This window comes from Salarias fasciatus, chromosome 15 (genome assembly GCF_902148845.1).
Source record: "Salarias fasciatus chromosome 15, fSalaFa1.1, whole genome shotgun sequence".
NCBI lineage: Eukaryota > Metazoa > Chordata > Actinopteri > Blenniiformes > Blenniidae > Salarias > Salarias fasciatus.
The window spans coordinates 25,387,701-25,402,326 of NC_043759.1; the positions used below are offsets into that span (position 1 = coordinate 25,387,701).

General features: G+C 42.6%; 1 protein-coding gene across 1 annotated transcript; it reads right to left on the reverse strand.

Annotated features, from left to right (window-relative positions):
• Window positions 1-1,942: 1,942 nt before the first annotated feature.
• On the reverse strand, window positions 1,943-10,864 carry LOC115401494 (meprin A subunit alpha-like). The gene is made up of 15 exons (XM_030109748.1): window positions 10,676-10,864; window positions 10,512-10,586; window positions 8,021-8,128; window positions 7,916-7,940; window positions 7,783-7,827; window positions 7,666-7,706; window positions 7,383-7,458; window positions 6,647-6,764; window positions 6,283-6,458; window positions 5,903-6,124; window positions 5,670-5,816; window positions 5,384-5,599; window positions 3,643-4,096; window positions 2,143-2,327; window positions 1,943-1,992 (listed from the first exon to the last, which is right to left on the reverse strand). Exons 1-15 carry the CDS (start codon window positions 10,862-10,864, stop codon window positions 1,943-1,945), a joined length of 2,127 nt encoding a protein of 708 aa, XP_029965608.1.
• Between the last annotated feature and the right edge of the window lie 3,762 nt (window positions 10,865-14,626).

Here is a 14,626-nt window from a genome sequence, read left to right on the forward strand (position 1 = left end):
ATGACACGACAACAAAGTTGATCATCGACCTCCGAACTAGGGTGTCTTGGTGCCAAGTGTACTTATGGACACTCCTGTGCTTGAACATGGTGTTTGTTATGGACAAACTGTGACTAGCACAGAAGTCCAATAACAGAACACCACTCGGGTTTGGTCAGAGAGGCCGTGTGATCCAATCACCCCCTTCCAGGTCTTACTGGTCTCACCCCCCTCCCAGGGATTCCAAGAAGGCCGGGTACTCTGCACTGCTGTTCGGCCCATAAGCCGAAACAACAGTGAGGCACCTATCCCCGACCTGAAGGCGCAGGGATGCGACCTTCTCGTTCACTGGGGTGAACTCCAACACATGGCGGCTGAGCTGTGGGGCTATAAGCAAACCCACACCAGCCCGCCGCCTCTCACTGTGGGCAACGCCAGAGAAGTGGAGAGTCCAACCCTTCTCGAGAGGTTAGGTTCCAGAGCCCAGGCTGTGTGTGGAGGTGAGCCCGACTATATCTAGCCGATACCTCTCAACCTCCCTTACAAGCTCGGGTTCCTTCCCCCCCAACGAGGTGACATTCCATGTCCCGAGAGCTAGTCTCTGTGACTGAGGATCGGATCGCCGGGCACCCTACCGTCGGCTGCCACCCAATCCACTTTTCACGTTTCATTCTTTTATCCTTTAATTTCAATCTGCCCCTCTTCTCTCCTCCTCTTCAGCCTCCTTCCTTCTCTGATGCCTCTCCTCTTTCTCTCCCTTGCTCCTCCTCAGGTCTCCTGGAGGATCTGCTCCACGAGGACTCTGAGCTCCCCTCCTCCTCTCCGGCTTGTCGGAGCAGCTCCTCTGGTTGAAGATCTCCTCCTCCTCCTCCTCCTCCTCTTGAAGCCTCCAGCGCTGCTCCCGCTCTACCAGGGCCTCCTCGCCGTCCCGGGATGGTCGGAGGTTTCTCCCTTTCTGCTCTCAGCTGGACGACTTGCTGCTGCTGGTTTTTGAAATGTTTTCAGCCACCTGCTTCTCCATTGTGTTCGAGTGAACCCTCATTCAGTCTCTCAGGACTTTCAGAGTATTTGGTGTTGCAGGACATTTCATTTATATTCCTGTATCAGCAGTCAGTGTGCTCATTCCTTCAGTTAAAACTACTGATCTGTTTGAAGTTTTTTTAGAACCAGTTTGTCATGAAGGAACTGCTCAGCTTTTGTTAAGTCATAAATATTTTATTAGATTTTTGTTTTACTCTATATCTTTATTTTATTTTATTTCCAGTGGATATGACAAGTTGTGTCGTGTTTGAGCTGAATAAAGAAAAAGATGGACCACAGAACTGATGATCTGAACACAGTTTGCATCTTCTACGTCCTGAAAGGTCCTAAATACTATATAAACTAACTTTTCAATAAAACAACTAGTGTTGGATTGGATTTCTAACTTTTTGTCCTTTTTTGTTATTCAATTTTCTCAAATTAAATTTGAAATGAATGACTTTTTCACTTTTAGACGCTAAGATTTCGAAAAGGATATTTTCACTTTCAGCAAAATAAAGATAATTTTACCTAATTACTATCTTTCAGTCCTTTCTCCAGCTCTGCTCAGTAATGATGTGAAAAATGCTTCAAAGAAAAAAACAACAATTGAAAAAGTATTTATTGACAAACGCACCACATTCTGTTTCTTTGATACATTTAATAAAGATAGATATAAAGACACAAAATCAATACCAGTGTTTTGACAGATCTGTGTGCCTCCATTCATTCGCACAAATTCCATTATTTTTGTTTCTAAAGGTGAAACAGTCACACTTTCCAACCGTCCATCAACGTTTCATCTTCAGGTTATTTTTCCACATCCTGATTTTTCCATTCCTGCAACAGATGAAATTAATTAGAACAATTAACAATTCATTTTTATAGATAATCACTGAAAAGCTGTGAAACAAAGAGAGGATCTCACCTCTCTGAGGCGACGTCACTCCTCCGACTGGATGGGAACTTCTGTTTTGATCAGTGACGTCAAATCTGTCGACCAAATCATCCCCACGTTAACACACCGCACCACACACACACACACACACACACACACACACACACACACACACACACACACACACACACACACACACACACACACACACACACCTTCACGGCGTCGCCACGGAAACCACTCACCATCAAAGTCCACCGTGATGATCAGGTCGTCGTTTTTCAGGTAATTTCGCCGCCTGAGGTCGAAGTGCTTCACAAAGTTCCTCCAGCCCCACGACTCACCTCTGTAGCAGCCGCAGGAGGCGTCATACGTCCCCACCTTGGACGGATCGTCCCAGATAAATTCCCCATCTGATGTTGCCAGGGACAAAACAACAGGATAATCAGGCAAAGTTGGAAATGACTCTTTTAAAATCATCTGAAGAGTGGCACAAAAAGCAGCTAAATGTCTATATGGAGATGGTGATTTCATCCTGAGACCTTCCTGCATCCCGTTTGTTTCCCCATTGTCAGATTCAGAAAAAAATTGGCTTAAAATGATATTAAATTTCATTTGTAAAGCACTTTTCATTTTGGCAAAATCTCAACATCCTGCAAAAAAGGATAAAAATGAACAAACAAACAAAATGAAATAACTTTGATTTCTAAAGTTAAAAAAAAATGGGGGTGCAAATTGGTTAAAATAGTTAAAGTTGTGTAATTAAAAAGTTAATTAAGTTAAATTAAATTAAAAGTAGATTAAAAAGTGTAATGTGGTCTTCATTTTCCTGAATTGTACGACGTTCGGCTCATTTCACAGGTTAAATTCACTCCGAGGCTCCAGTGAAACATCATTTGGTAGAAATGAAGTTGCAAAAATGTCTGTTTTAGTTGTAAAGGCAATAAAATCAATTACTAAAATGAAGAACACTTCTGGAAAATGAAGAACTGGGAACAATGTTCTGAATTACGGAGCACATCCAGAGGAGGAGGAGAGATATGACAAACACCTGTGTGATTTCTGGAATGCTTTTTTTTTCCTGTTAAATCCACTGTATTATCACTTTTACCTCCGTACTAACTGAAGATGTGCCTCCTCCTGGACTTGATGAGACACAAACGACCACTCTAGTCTCTTCATTGATCACACTGAGCCAGATTTGGGGTTGTTACCGTTTTATGCAGGCACACTGTGAAAATGTGTGGATTAAATTTAAACTTTAATATGTTCATGGTTATAATAATAAAAAAAAAATAATCATCTTGATAGAATCAGTATCTTCTATGAGTTGGTGTAAGAGTTCAGTGGCTGTTTTCCAAGCTAAATAATAATAAAAGATCTTTACACAGCTTAAAACAGCTGATCACATCAAGATAAGAGGATTTTAAAACACTGCGAACGGGTTAATTGCTGTGTTTATCTGACTGTAACTGTGTGTGGCGAGATATGAGCTGCTTTATCTGTGGTAAACACTTCAGCGGTGCATTTATAAACTTCGCCCTGTGGGGAATAATAAAGGATACAAAAGGATTGTCAACAAAGAAACTCAACAGTAGGGGTGTCAAACATGAGGCCAGTGGGCCAAAAACTGGCAGTCAAGAGGCTCCAATCTGGTCAAACCACCAGGCAAATTGTAAAAAATTCAAAGAAAACTGATTGCATGAGCCAGACCCCGTCAGGATGAAACACACTCACGGGTCAGGGCGGTGGTGAGGCTGCGAGCCGTGGACATCCTCAGTGTGACGTCGGGGTCTTGGTCCATCACCACCAGCGCAGCCTGCCTGTTGACCGCCGGCCACTGCAGCACGGCGTCGTTCTCCCCGCTGGCCAGGTGGAAGTACAGCGCGGTGTACTTCCCCGTGAAGTCGGTGTAGGTGGACACAGGCCGGACCAGGATCCCGTAGCCGTACCCCTCGGGGCTGTAGAAGCGGGGGCTCCAGAGGGATGTGGTGTTGTCGGCCGTTTCCAGGATCTTAGAGAAGTTCTGGATCCTCCACACGGCGTTGGGGCAGCGCGTCTCCGTCAGGCTCACGTCGTCCACGTAAATCCCGCCACCGGACGCCGAGGGCTCGCCTCGCATTGCCTGGAAGCCGTAGCGAAACTTCACTCCCACCTCCAGCGGGACGTGGGCGATCTTCCACGTGTGGTCAGAATCCGCTGGGAAGCCAGGAAACTGTCTGTTAGCCAAGATCTTCAGCAAAAGGTTGATCTCAGGAGACAAATCGACAGAGAAAAAGTACCTGGAAGTAGGACTGTTAATGTAGAACTTATACTTTTACGTTTAATTAAATATATATTACGCTGCTGTTCTGTGCTTCTCCTTTCGTGCTGAGGTTCTGAACTTCCTCCTCCACTGATTACAGTCGTGCTGCACAGCAGCAGCCTTTCAGCTTTCAACTAGAGGACTGGCCTTGAACTCTCCCAGAAGGTCTTCAGTCTGGCTGTTTTCCAAAACTTCCTCCATGGGAGCTTGTGTGTGTTGCGTTGTCAGCAGCTCTGAGCACCGCGGTCGTATAAAGAAACACCGAAAACACAATGAAGGTTTGGAGTTCTCACTTGAAATCACTGCGAGCCCTAAGACTGTAACCGGGCCATAAAACTGTTATTTAAGTTGTTAATATGGGATCAAACTATCCCAGTGAACGACATGTTATTTAACCTTTCACTGCATGTTGTTACATTTGGGTTGTAAATCAAAGACACCAGTCTGTACCTGTAGGTGAAATATAAATACAGCAAACAGAAATATCTGGGAAGACAATGCAAATCAGTGAAGGTCTGAGCTCCACACAGACCTTATCATCACTTTGGGCACATAAACAGACTGATTTGTTGTGTTTGGTACATAACTTAGTGGGCCTGATGAGCTACATTTACAGATATTTACATACAGTACAAACATCCCAAACAGGACTTGATAAATGAAATGACAATGCTGATGATATCAAAATCATTAATTTGAAAAAAAAAAAAGGGATTTGGTTCCAGTATTACGAAACAATAAGAATGTATTCATGAATATAGTCTGTGGTCCCTTTATGTGTCCAATCAGTATGAATCTGAGGCTGAAGAAGGGGTTGTACCTCTCTGTCAATAATCTCTGGTAGAATATTTCATCAATGGAAGAATCGTAGGAAGCTGCCTTCTGTCTTTGTTAAACTAATACGGTGACAGATGCAGCTTTATGATATAAAGTTGAATCTATAACTATTTATCATGCAGCATCTAATGTAGGAAAGCCTCCAAAAGAAACCTCAAACACAACATAACAGAAGGATTTTATGTTGTTTCGGGATGTTCTGAGATAACTTCATTTGAATTTCATGTCTTAGTTACCAAGCAGCTGAAGAAATAACCAAATTAACTTTTGCCACCATGCAAATCTCTGTTTTTGGACTGCTGATGGATGAATCCATGTTGCCGTAGTACGAGCTAGATCGTTACCGTAAAACGTTTGTATCTTCCTCATTCTGCGAACGGCGCCCGTGCCGTCGTCCGTCTTCACCCAGATCACCAGTTTGTCTTTGGGGCTTCCGTTCATCTTGTAGAAGAACTCCAGGCACTGCAGCTTCCTCTTGGGGTACAGGATGCGGGACTCCAGCAGGGCGGACTCCTGAGGATTCCCCGACTTGGTGTCGAAGTGCATGAAGTACCCGGCATCTGAAAAACAAACCAACAGTCAACTCCTCCAGCAGTTTGGAGAAACCTCCTTCTGAATCGCCCTTCACACCTCTGCACCGTCCCAGCAGCGTGTGGTCCTCCGAGGCCTCGCTGCTCTTGGTGTGGACCCAGTCGCCGTCGTCGGTGGAGGGCTGGATCATCCCGCAGATGTTCTCAAGCTCAAAGGCGCACTGGTCCAGCAGCGTGAGCGGGGCGGCTGGGGTAGAAGACGGCCAGGACCTTAGCTTTAACTTGACCCACGGATTTGACGACAGCGAGTCAGACCGGCGACGCGATACGTACTGCAGTTGTACATGCGGTTGAGCCTGAACGTGTCCATCTCACTGAAGTCCAGGTACTGGCCTATGATGTTCTGGAATGCGGGAATCTTGGTGGTGATGGTGGGGATGGAGTCGTTCTTGTTGAAGGAGAAGGGCCTGTAGTGCATGACGGACTCGTAGTCGTACGCCGTGTTCTGATCGGTGATGAAGTCGTCTTCGTATTTATTGAAGTTGTGTTCCTTTCCTGGAGAGAATGCAGCGGTTTCAAACGACATGCCGCAAAAATGTCCCAATAAGAAACATCAGTACAGCTCCAGTGAAATCACTAAGAGGCCTTATGGTTATCCTACAATACCGTTTTGTTGAGAAGACTCTTCAATGAATCTCTGTTCCTGGACTCACCTTCCTCCACCTGGTCCAGCCAGATGTTGACGTAGTCGTCCCGGTCTGTGCGGGACTGCTCGTGGTAAAACCCCAGTGCGTGGAGGAGCTCGTGCTCAATGACGGCCTTGTGGTCACAGCCGGTTCCCAAAGACAAGATCTGACCGACCTGCTGGTCTCCAACGTAGGAGTAGCACCTGTGGCGACGGGAAGAGCTCATTCAGGTCGTTGATCACAAACGTTGGCCATTTCTTAGCAGCTTCCAGCATCCAGGGACATTTTATTAGACTCCGGCTTACATAAAAGGATTCCTCCTTTACTGGAGGACATGAACTTTAATGTGTAATTAAAGGTAATCATTAACACGGCCATCACTTTACAGTACCCTCCTCGCTTCTCGAACTTGATGAAGGTCTTTTCTCCCTCGTATGGCTTGAAGTCGATGCAGGACTTGAGTCGATACATCTCAAACGCCTGATGGACGCAGCCTTTGGCGTTCAGGTCTGAGGGAGGCAGTCAGGAGAAAATGTTATATACCTTTGGTCTCGTGCAGACTTCCCCATCAGTCTGTCCAGTTTATTCAAACTGGTGGGTCTTTCTTCAATCTTGGACAGTGTTTTTGTTTTCTTTTAAAACCCTACATCAGTCTGTTATTCTCCAGTCAGCAGCTGTTAAGGTGCGAGGACTGCAGGAATATTGCGAACTTGTGAAGCTTAGCTGAATTTCCATGCAATATTCTTATTGCAGAATATTGTAGTGCAGAGTGTTTGTTGGGATTTTTTACCATTTGCTTTTTGGGGTGGCAGGCTGCATTGGAGCCTTGCGCAGGCCCATGGGCCTTATGTTTAACCCCTCGGCTCAAGAGTGATTGCCAGGTGTGGTTGTGGCTCAGCTGGTTGAGGGTACAAGCCTCCACATTGCCCCGTCTGTGTTGCTATCATGATCATTGTATAAATGCGGTAGGTCATGTAAAGACTGCTGAAGGGGTATATTGTGTAGGACTGGTGTTGTAGACTCATCTAAATCTTTTCAAGATGATGGGTCTTCCTACTTGAAGTGTTCGTTTAGCTGGTTTCATACATTTATAGTTACGGCGGTTTTATCACGTCAGAGAAACTCACCCAGATCATCACCCAGAATGTACGGAATGGGAAACTTCCACCTGTATCTCTGGTCCAGCAGAGCATTCCTCCCCCCCTGCTGTAAAAACATTTTTTAAGACCGACTTTATCTGCCATCATAAACCTAATCATTTGACAACAATGCGCGTAGTGCCGGGTGCAAAGAGACCAATCCGAGCAATAAAATAATAACGCTTGCCAACACGACAATAACAAGATGATTCCATATTTTCAAGGAAACTGCTCGTTAAATTACAACAAATAGCTTCAAATATAAACTCACTGGGATTAAAATGTCGCCTTCCATGAGGTTTTCCTTCGACCCTGTAGCAAGAAGTAAAAGCAGACCTGTCAGGAAAGAGTCTCTCTGGTAATGAAGCAATTAAACGCTGAGTCTCACCCTTGTTTAAGATGGGGCTCTCATCCTCCCCGTTCTCATAGACCTCTGTAAAACACAGATTTCACTTAGAGCGTCTCATCATCTCCATAAGCTTTCAAGCCTTTCCTGAATAAAGATGATACTCGTCACGTACCGTGCACTACAGGAAGAGCTGGTATCTGTACAAAGCAAAACCGGCAAGAGTCAGCATGGAGACCATGTAACGAGCGCTGGAGACACACGATGAATCCATACTTACAGCGACGGAGCAGGCCAGGACCAGCAGTCCACACAGCAGCAGGAGTCTCTCCATCACCATGTTGAGCAGCAGCAGGGAAACCGTCCCGCGGTAGAGGTGTGGTGAGACCTTAAGACGTGGATGGGCCAGCTGTAAAGACCGACTGCAGGACTTTGACTGATTGATGTCGCGTTTTACACCTGCCTGTGTTCGTTGGTCACACCCGAGTCTCCTCTGCTCTGCAACAGCTCAGCAGTGATGTGTTAATGTTTGAAGATTTTGTGTGGTCAGCATTTAGAACTGCTGCCACGCACAGTGCCTGCAGGCTGATGGGGCGACGCGAGGTTCGACTGAACCTCATGTTACCAGGTTCAGCCTGTTCTGTCGACTCAAGCTCCCTTTACATGACGTTTCAAATGAAAACACTTAATTTTTGTGTCAGAAAAGTTTCGCATTTTCACAGAAAAGCCCTGAAAAAGAGATGTTTGTTTACACTGGCATGCAGTTAGCATGTACAGCGGCTAGTGGGTGCTGTTGGATGTTGGACATTCGTTATTCCAGGTGACCCCAGGAGAATATTGCCTGGAGGTCACGACACCATCGTCCATCTATACACACACACACACACACACACACACACACACACGCACACGCGTGCAGGAGAACTATTTACTATGGCAGTGGTGCTCATTCGCAGCAGCAGTGTTTCCACCACCAGCAGGAAGGCGGGCCTGAGCGTTTCCACAAAATTCCACTTCCAGAGCCATTCTGAAAAAGTTCCATCATCAGCAGCTCCATCCACTGTTGTTGCATAAAAAGGATGAAGGTAAAGTGTTTTCAAATATGCCTTTGAATTGATTTGTGACAAATAACAAAAAGTATTAGTGACACTGATGAGTACTTCCAACTGTAAATGTAAATCCACACACAGTTCACGTTTGATCTGGTTTCTTTTAGCTGTCCAAAAATAAGCATGTGAGGTTAATGACCTGAATATGAGTGATTGTGAATCAACATTCTAATTCTCTCTACTTGTTTTTTTTTATATAACAGAAACAAATTAATTTCACACTTGACCTTCAGTTTTATGAGTTTAGGATACATTATGTCTTAATGCAAAAAAAAAGTTCACCCGATCACGTCTTTTCTGGCGCCCTCTGGAGGTCAGCAGGAGTATTGCTGAGTTTCTTATTGTTACAGTACCTGACTCTTACCAATAGGTGGAGACAGATGCTAACATACAGACAGCATTTAACTGTCAGAAAGTGACTTCTTTAAAAAGAAAAATGACCCATATATATATCTATCTATCTATCTATCTATGGTAAAAGGTAAATGGACTACACTTATATAGTGCTTTTTCATCTGCATTAGCAGAGACCAACGCTCTTTACACTGCAGGATCACATTCACCCATTCACACACACATTCATACACCGGTGGAGGCGGCTGCCATGCAAGGCACTCAGTCCATCCACCGGGGGCAACTCAGGGTTCAGTGTCTTGCCCAAGGACACTTCGACATGCAGACAGGGGGAGACGAGAATCAAACTTACAACCTCCCGATTGTCAGACGACTGCTCTCCCCACTGAACCACAGCCGCCCTATCTATCTATCGATCTATATATATATATATATATATATATATATATATATATATATATATATATATATATATATATATATATATATATATATATGTATATATATAATCTGTGGTTGTATTACTAAAAGAAAACAATGTCACCCAGTAAAGCGGAGTGATTGTGATTTTCCTTCAAAAAAAAGCCCTTCAAATCTTGTAATATCATTAATTTAAGATCACTTTGATGCTGATCTTATTTGATAATTCTCTGCTGCCACAGACTGATTCCAGTTGTGTTGGATCAGATACCTCTCAGTGAAGATCAAGGGAATTATTGGTCCTGGTTCCTTAGATATTTGTTTCAGTTGAATTTAGAATGAATCCCTGACAAAACTGTCAACAAGTGGACAAAATAAAAAAGAAGGCTGTAAGTATTCAAATAGATAATAAAGGCATAAAGAAAGTAAGAGTAGTTCCCTAAAGGTCCCTGATAGACCAGCGTAGGACTAAAGAAAACACAGAAAGAGTTCAAGTCAATGGGATGGAGAACTTTTAGGCCTGATGGAGCTCAGACAGGATGATGCTGGGGAGGTCCCTCCAAGACTCAGGTCACCTGACATACAGATCATTATTATCCTTGCAACCTGTGATCTGATTCATGAAAACAGCTAAATAATTCAGAATTAACAGTTAATTGACTGTTAATTGTACACTGGCATGTTTTCATGCTGTTCAAGGAGAGACCATGAATGATGCCTTCAGAGATTTAAACCTGAACTCTGAACTTTCTGCCAGTATCTGTGCTACCACGCAGCCCAGAGCCCAGGTATCGATGGAATGGTCCGAGCAGTCCAAGAGAATGACTTTTCATGAAATGGACAAGACTGACGTCCAGCCTCTCCAGCACCAGGCAGTAAAGATCATACCATGAAGAAGTGAATCCATTGGACCATGTTGAAGTTCACTGAGCCCAAATCGGTCATCATCTTCAGAAAGTTGGCCTGGAAACAGAGCAGATCGCAGCAAATCTCATGTTAGAGAAAGTGTTTTTGGATGTGCTGCGAAATGTGAGACTTTTCTGTTACTGCACCTCGTTCTTTAGGTCAGCAATGGATTTAGTTTCTTTAACAGTTTTCAAAGCAACCATCTTCCCGCAGAGGGTGACCTTGCAGAAGCTCCACCTGCCCAGGACCTTCTCCTTCCCATACTCCAAGGTGGAGGAGGAGATTATCTCTCCAATCAGGGAAATCGTGCTGTTTATCAGATCATATTGAGACATCTATAATGTCAAATAAATTGTAGATGAAGACAATCTAAGATAAATTTGAAAAGATTTTTTTACATAAACATGAAACATGCATTCAAACATCAATTTAAATTCTAAATTCTTACAAATTTTTTCACTCATACCTACACTGCTGTTTTTCAGTAAAGAAATTATCACAGTAGTTATAATTTTGGTATATAAACAATTCAAATAGTTTAAATTTGAGAAATTTCATGCACCATTCGGCCACACACAATCATCCAATCATCATCACCACTTTAGATGCAGAAAAAGCCTTCGATAGAGTAAACTGGTCATTCTTCATCCATACCCTCAACAGATTTGGCTTTGGGGAGTCATTTATTAACTGGGTCAGAACACTATACACTTCCCCTACAGCCACAGTTATTACTTACGGACAAACTTCACAACAATTCACTCTTCACAGGGGGACCAGGCAAGGATGACCACTCACCCCCTCTCTGTTTACCATTTTTATTGAACCCCTAGCAGCAGCCATTCGTCAGAACCCCCTCATTACTGGAATCCAAACGCCCAACATGCACCATAAAATCAGCCTCTATGCAGACGATATTTTACTCTTCATTCAGAACCCACAATCGTCACTATCAGAAGTAATAAAAGTTATCAACTCTTTTTCCTCTCTCTCTGACTGCTCCATAAATTGGAACAAATCATCCACATTACCATTAAACACCAGCAGTTTGGATGTGGCAGCCCTCACCACACCCATCCCCTTCTGCGCAAGTCACATCACTTACTTAGGAATCCATATTTCTCCCAGGCTGTCAGAGTTGATTACTTTAAATTTCACTCCATTACTCAAAACAATAAACGATGATCTCCAACGATGGATGAACATACCACTATCACTATTAGGCAGAATAGCAACAATAAAGATGACAATCCTCCCCAAAATTAACTATCTCCTTTCAATGATTCCCTCTCACCCACCTCTCATCTGGTTTAACTCTCTTGATTCATCCATCAATAAATTCTATTGGAAAAATAAACCCCCAAGAATAAAACTGACCACACTTCAGAAAACAAAAACATTAGGCGGACTCAATGCACCAAATTTTCACCACTATTCACTAGCAAATCAACTTCAGTATATCTACAAATGGACCCACCCCACTCAGTCAGACAACACTTGGTTAGACATAGAACAGACAGTTAGTAATGAAATACATTTAGCAGATTTACCATTCCTCACTCAGTCTATCAAAAAACACCCCTGTTTCAAAAACCCCACAATATCATCAGCTCTGACAGCCTGGTGGAAATTTCATGGCATCACTGACTCCACTCTGGCACCCTCACTCTTCACCCCCATCTGGCACAACCCGGACTTCACCAGCAATAAACAACCGTTACACTTAAGCACCTGGGCAGATAAAGGGATCACTCACCTCAAACACATCTTCAACAATAACACCCTGGTCCCATTCCCGCTCCTGGTCCAGAAGTTTGGCATCAGGAGCCAACAGTTTTTACAATACCTGCAGGTTTCATCACCCATCCAATCAGCAATGAAAAACAGAAACATAAACCTCGACCTCCCCCCTTCAGCTTTTACCCTCATTAATATCTCCTCTTCAAAAAAACTCTGATCTAAAATATCCAAGTTAATTTCACAGACCGATACAATATCATCTATACCTTCAGAAAAATGGCAAACAGATCTCACAATTGCTCCTGATGCCGACTTCTGGCCCCAAATCTGCAAGAACATTTTCTTCATGACAACAAATGCCAACCTACAACTCATCCAATACAAAATCATTCATAGAACACATCTGACTGGACAAAAAATGCAAAAAACGGGCTTCTCATCATTCGATAACTGTTCACACTGCACAGAAAACTGCACAGATGCCTACATTCATGCAACCTGGCACTGCACACCTGTCCACCACTTCTGGAAAAACATTACAGACATCCTGTCACAAATCATGGGCTGCCACATCCCGCTTTCCCCCACCCTCTGTTTATTAGGAGACCTATCCACATCAAAACTTGATCATACACAAAACCGTTTACTTCTCGTGGCGCGAGCTGTTGCCAAGAAAACTATCCTCATGAACTGGAAATCACGGAACTCCATACATATTACACCCTGGAAAAACCTCCTCATCGACTACATCTCTCTAGAAAATACAAACTCCTCTGATACCCCCCACAACCCCATCTGGCAAACATTCATTAACTCTCTGTAATCATGACCCACAGGAAGCCACTCTCACATAACATACTTATTGTTGTTTTTGTTATTGTTATTGTTGTTTTTGTTGTTGTTGTCATCATTATTATTGGGGGTGGCAGAGCGTGCAGTGGTGTCGGTGTTGTGGTAGCAGTGACGGTGATTGATTGTTGTTGTCATTATTGTTGTTACTGTTATTGTTGTTCCTATTGTTGCTATCATTGTTGTTATTGTTGTTGTTATATTGAGGTTTAGTTATTTATTTATTTATTTTTTATTTTATTTTTTTTTTTTTTGCTGCAGCTGTCACTGATGGTCATGATGCTTGAGTTTGTTGCCTCAAACCGCCACTGTTGATATCCCTGCGTTTGCTATTCATTTGTTTTTGCTTTGTATAATTTACTTGTTGATTTACTTTTTGTATTGTTATTATTTATTTATTATTTTTTTGTTTTTGTTTGTTGGTTTCCTTGGTGGCAGAGTTCTGTTGCTGTTATTATTGTTTTGATTATTTGGCTGTTGTTTTCCTTACGATTGTTTGTATATGTATGTATTGTGCACATGTGTGAATGTATGTATGTATGCGGGTATGAATGTGTGTGTATATCTTTATGTATATTTATATGTGAAAAAAAAAAAGGGGTGGACCGTATATTTTTCAGGTTATGCACACACACACACACACACACACACACACACACACACACACACACACACACACACACACACACACACACACACACACACCATACACACCAAATAGCTTACTCATTAGTTGTTTAGTTTCTTTTTGTTTTTTTTTGTTTGTTTTTTTGTTTGTTTTTCTCGTCTTTTTGTTTTTTGTTTTGTTTTGTCTTGCTTCCACTCTGTTTTCTGTTGTGTGGCTTGTCGTGTTGCATGTCTCTGTCTGTCTGTATTGTTTGTTCGTGATTGCAATAAAAAAAAAAAGATATTTACACAAATAAAGCTAGATATTAAATAATAAAACTGAATTATAAAAAAAAAAAATTTGAGAAATCTTTCTTCCTCTGTTGACTGCACTGAATTATAATCTCTAATATATCTGTTCTATTCTAATATCTGATATGTGTTCTGTTGAACTCTATAAGTTTCAAAGTCGTAGCAGGACCAGATTAAATGCTCAATACTTCTCATTCCAGGTTTGACACGAAAAGTAACTACACTATTTAGATTAAATGAACAACAAGAACACAACCAAACACAACTATCAATAACACTGTTAACATCAGAACATTAAAATAAATCATGAAATCAATGTTTAAATCTCGAATATCTCATCCCAAACTCCCATGATTCATTGCGACACTACCATCATTGTTAAACTCTTCAAAGAGCCTGTTTCCTTTATGCTGTGACCAACACTAACCATGGTGAAGTGGTGTCCTTACCCTACCAGAACTATGAGAAATAAATTTTACTCCCCATGAAATGTTGCTTGTATCGAGGTTTTTCATCCTGCTAACCCACTGTCCAACTTGTCCAGGCGTGCTGTGTGGCGAGAGGGTACTTAAAATTGTGAAGTCAGCGTT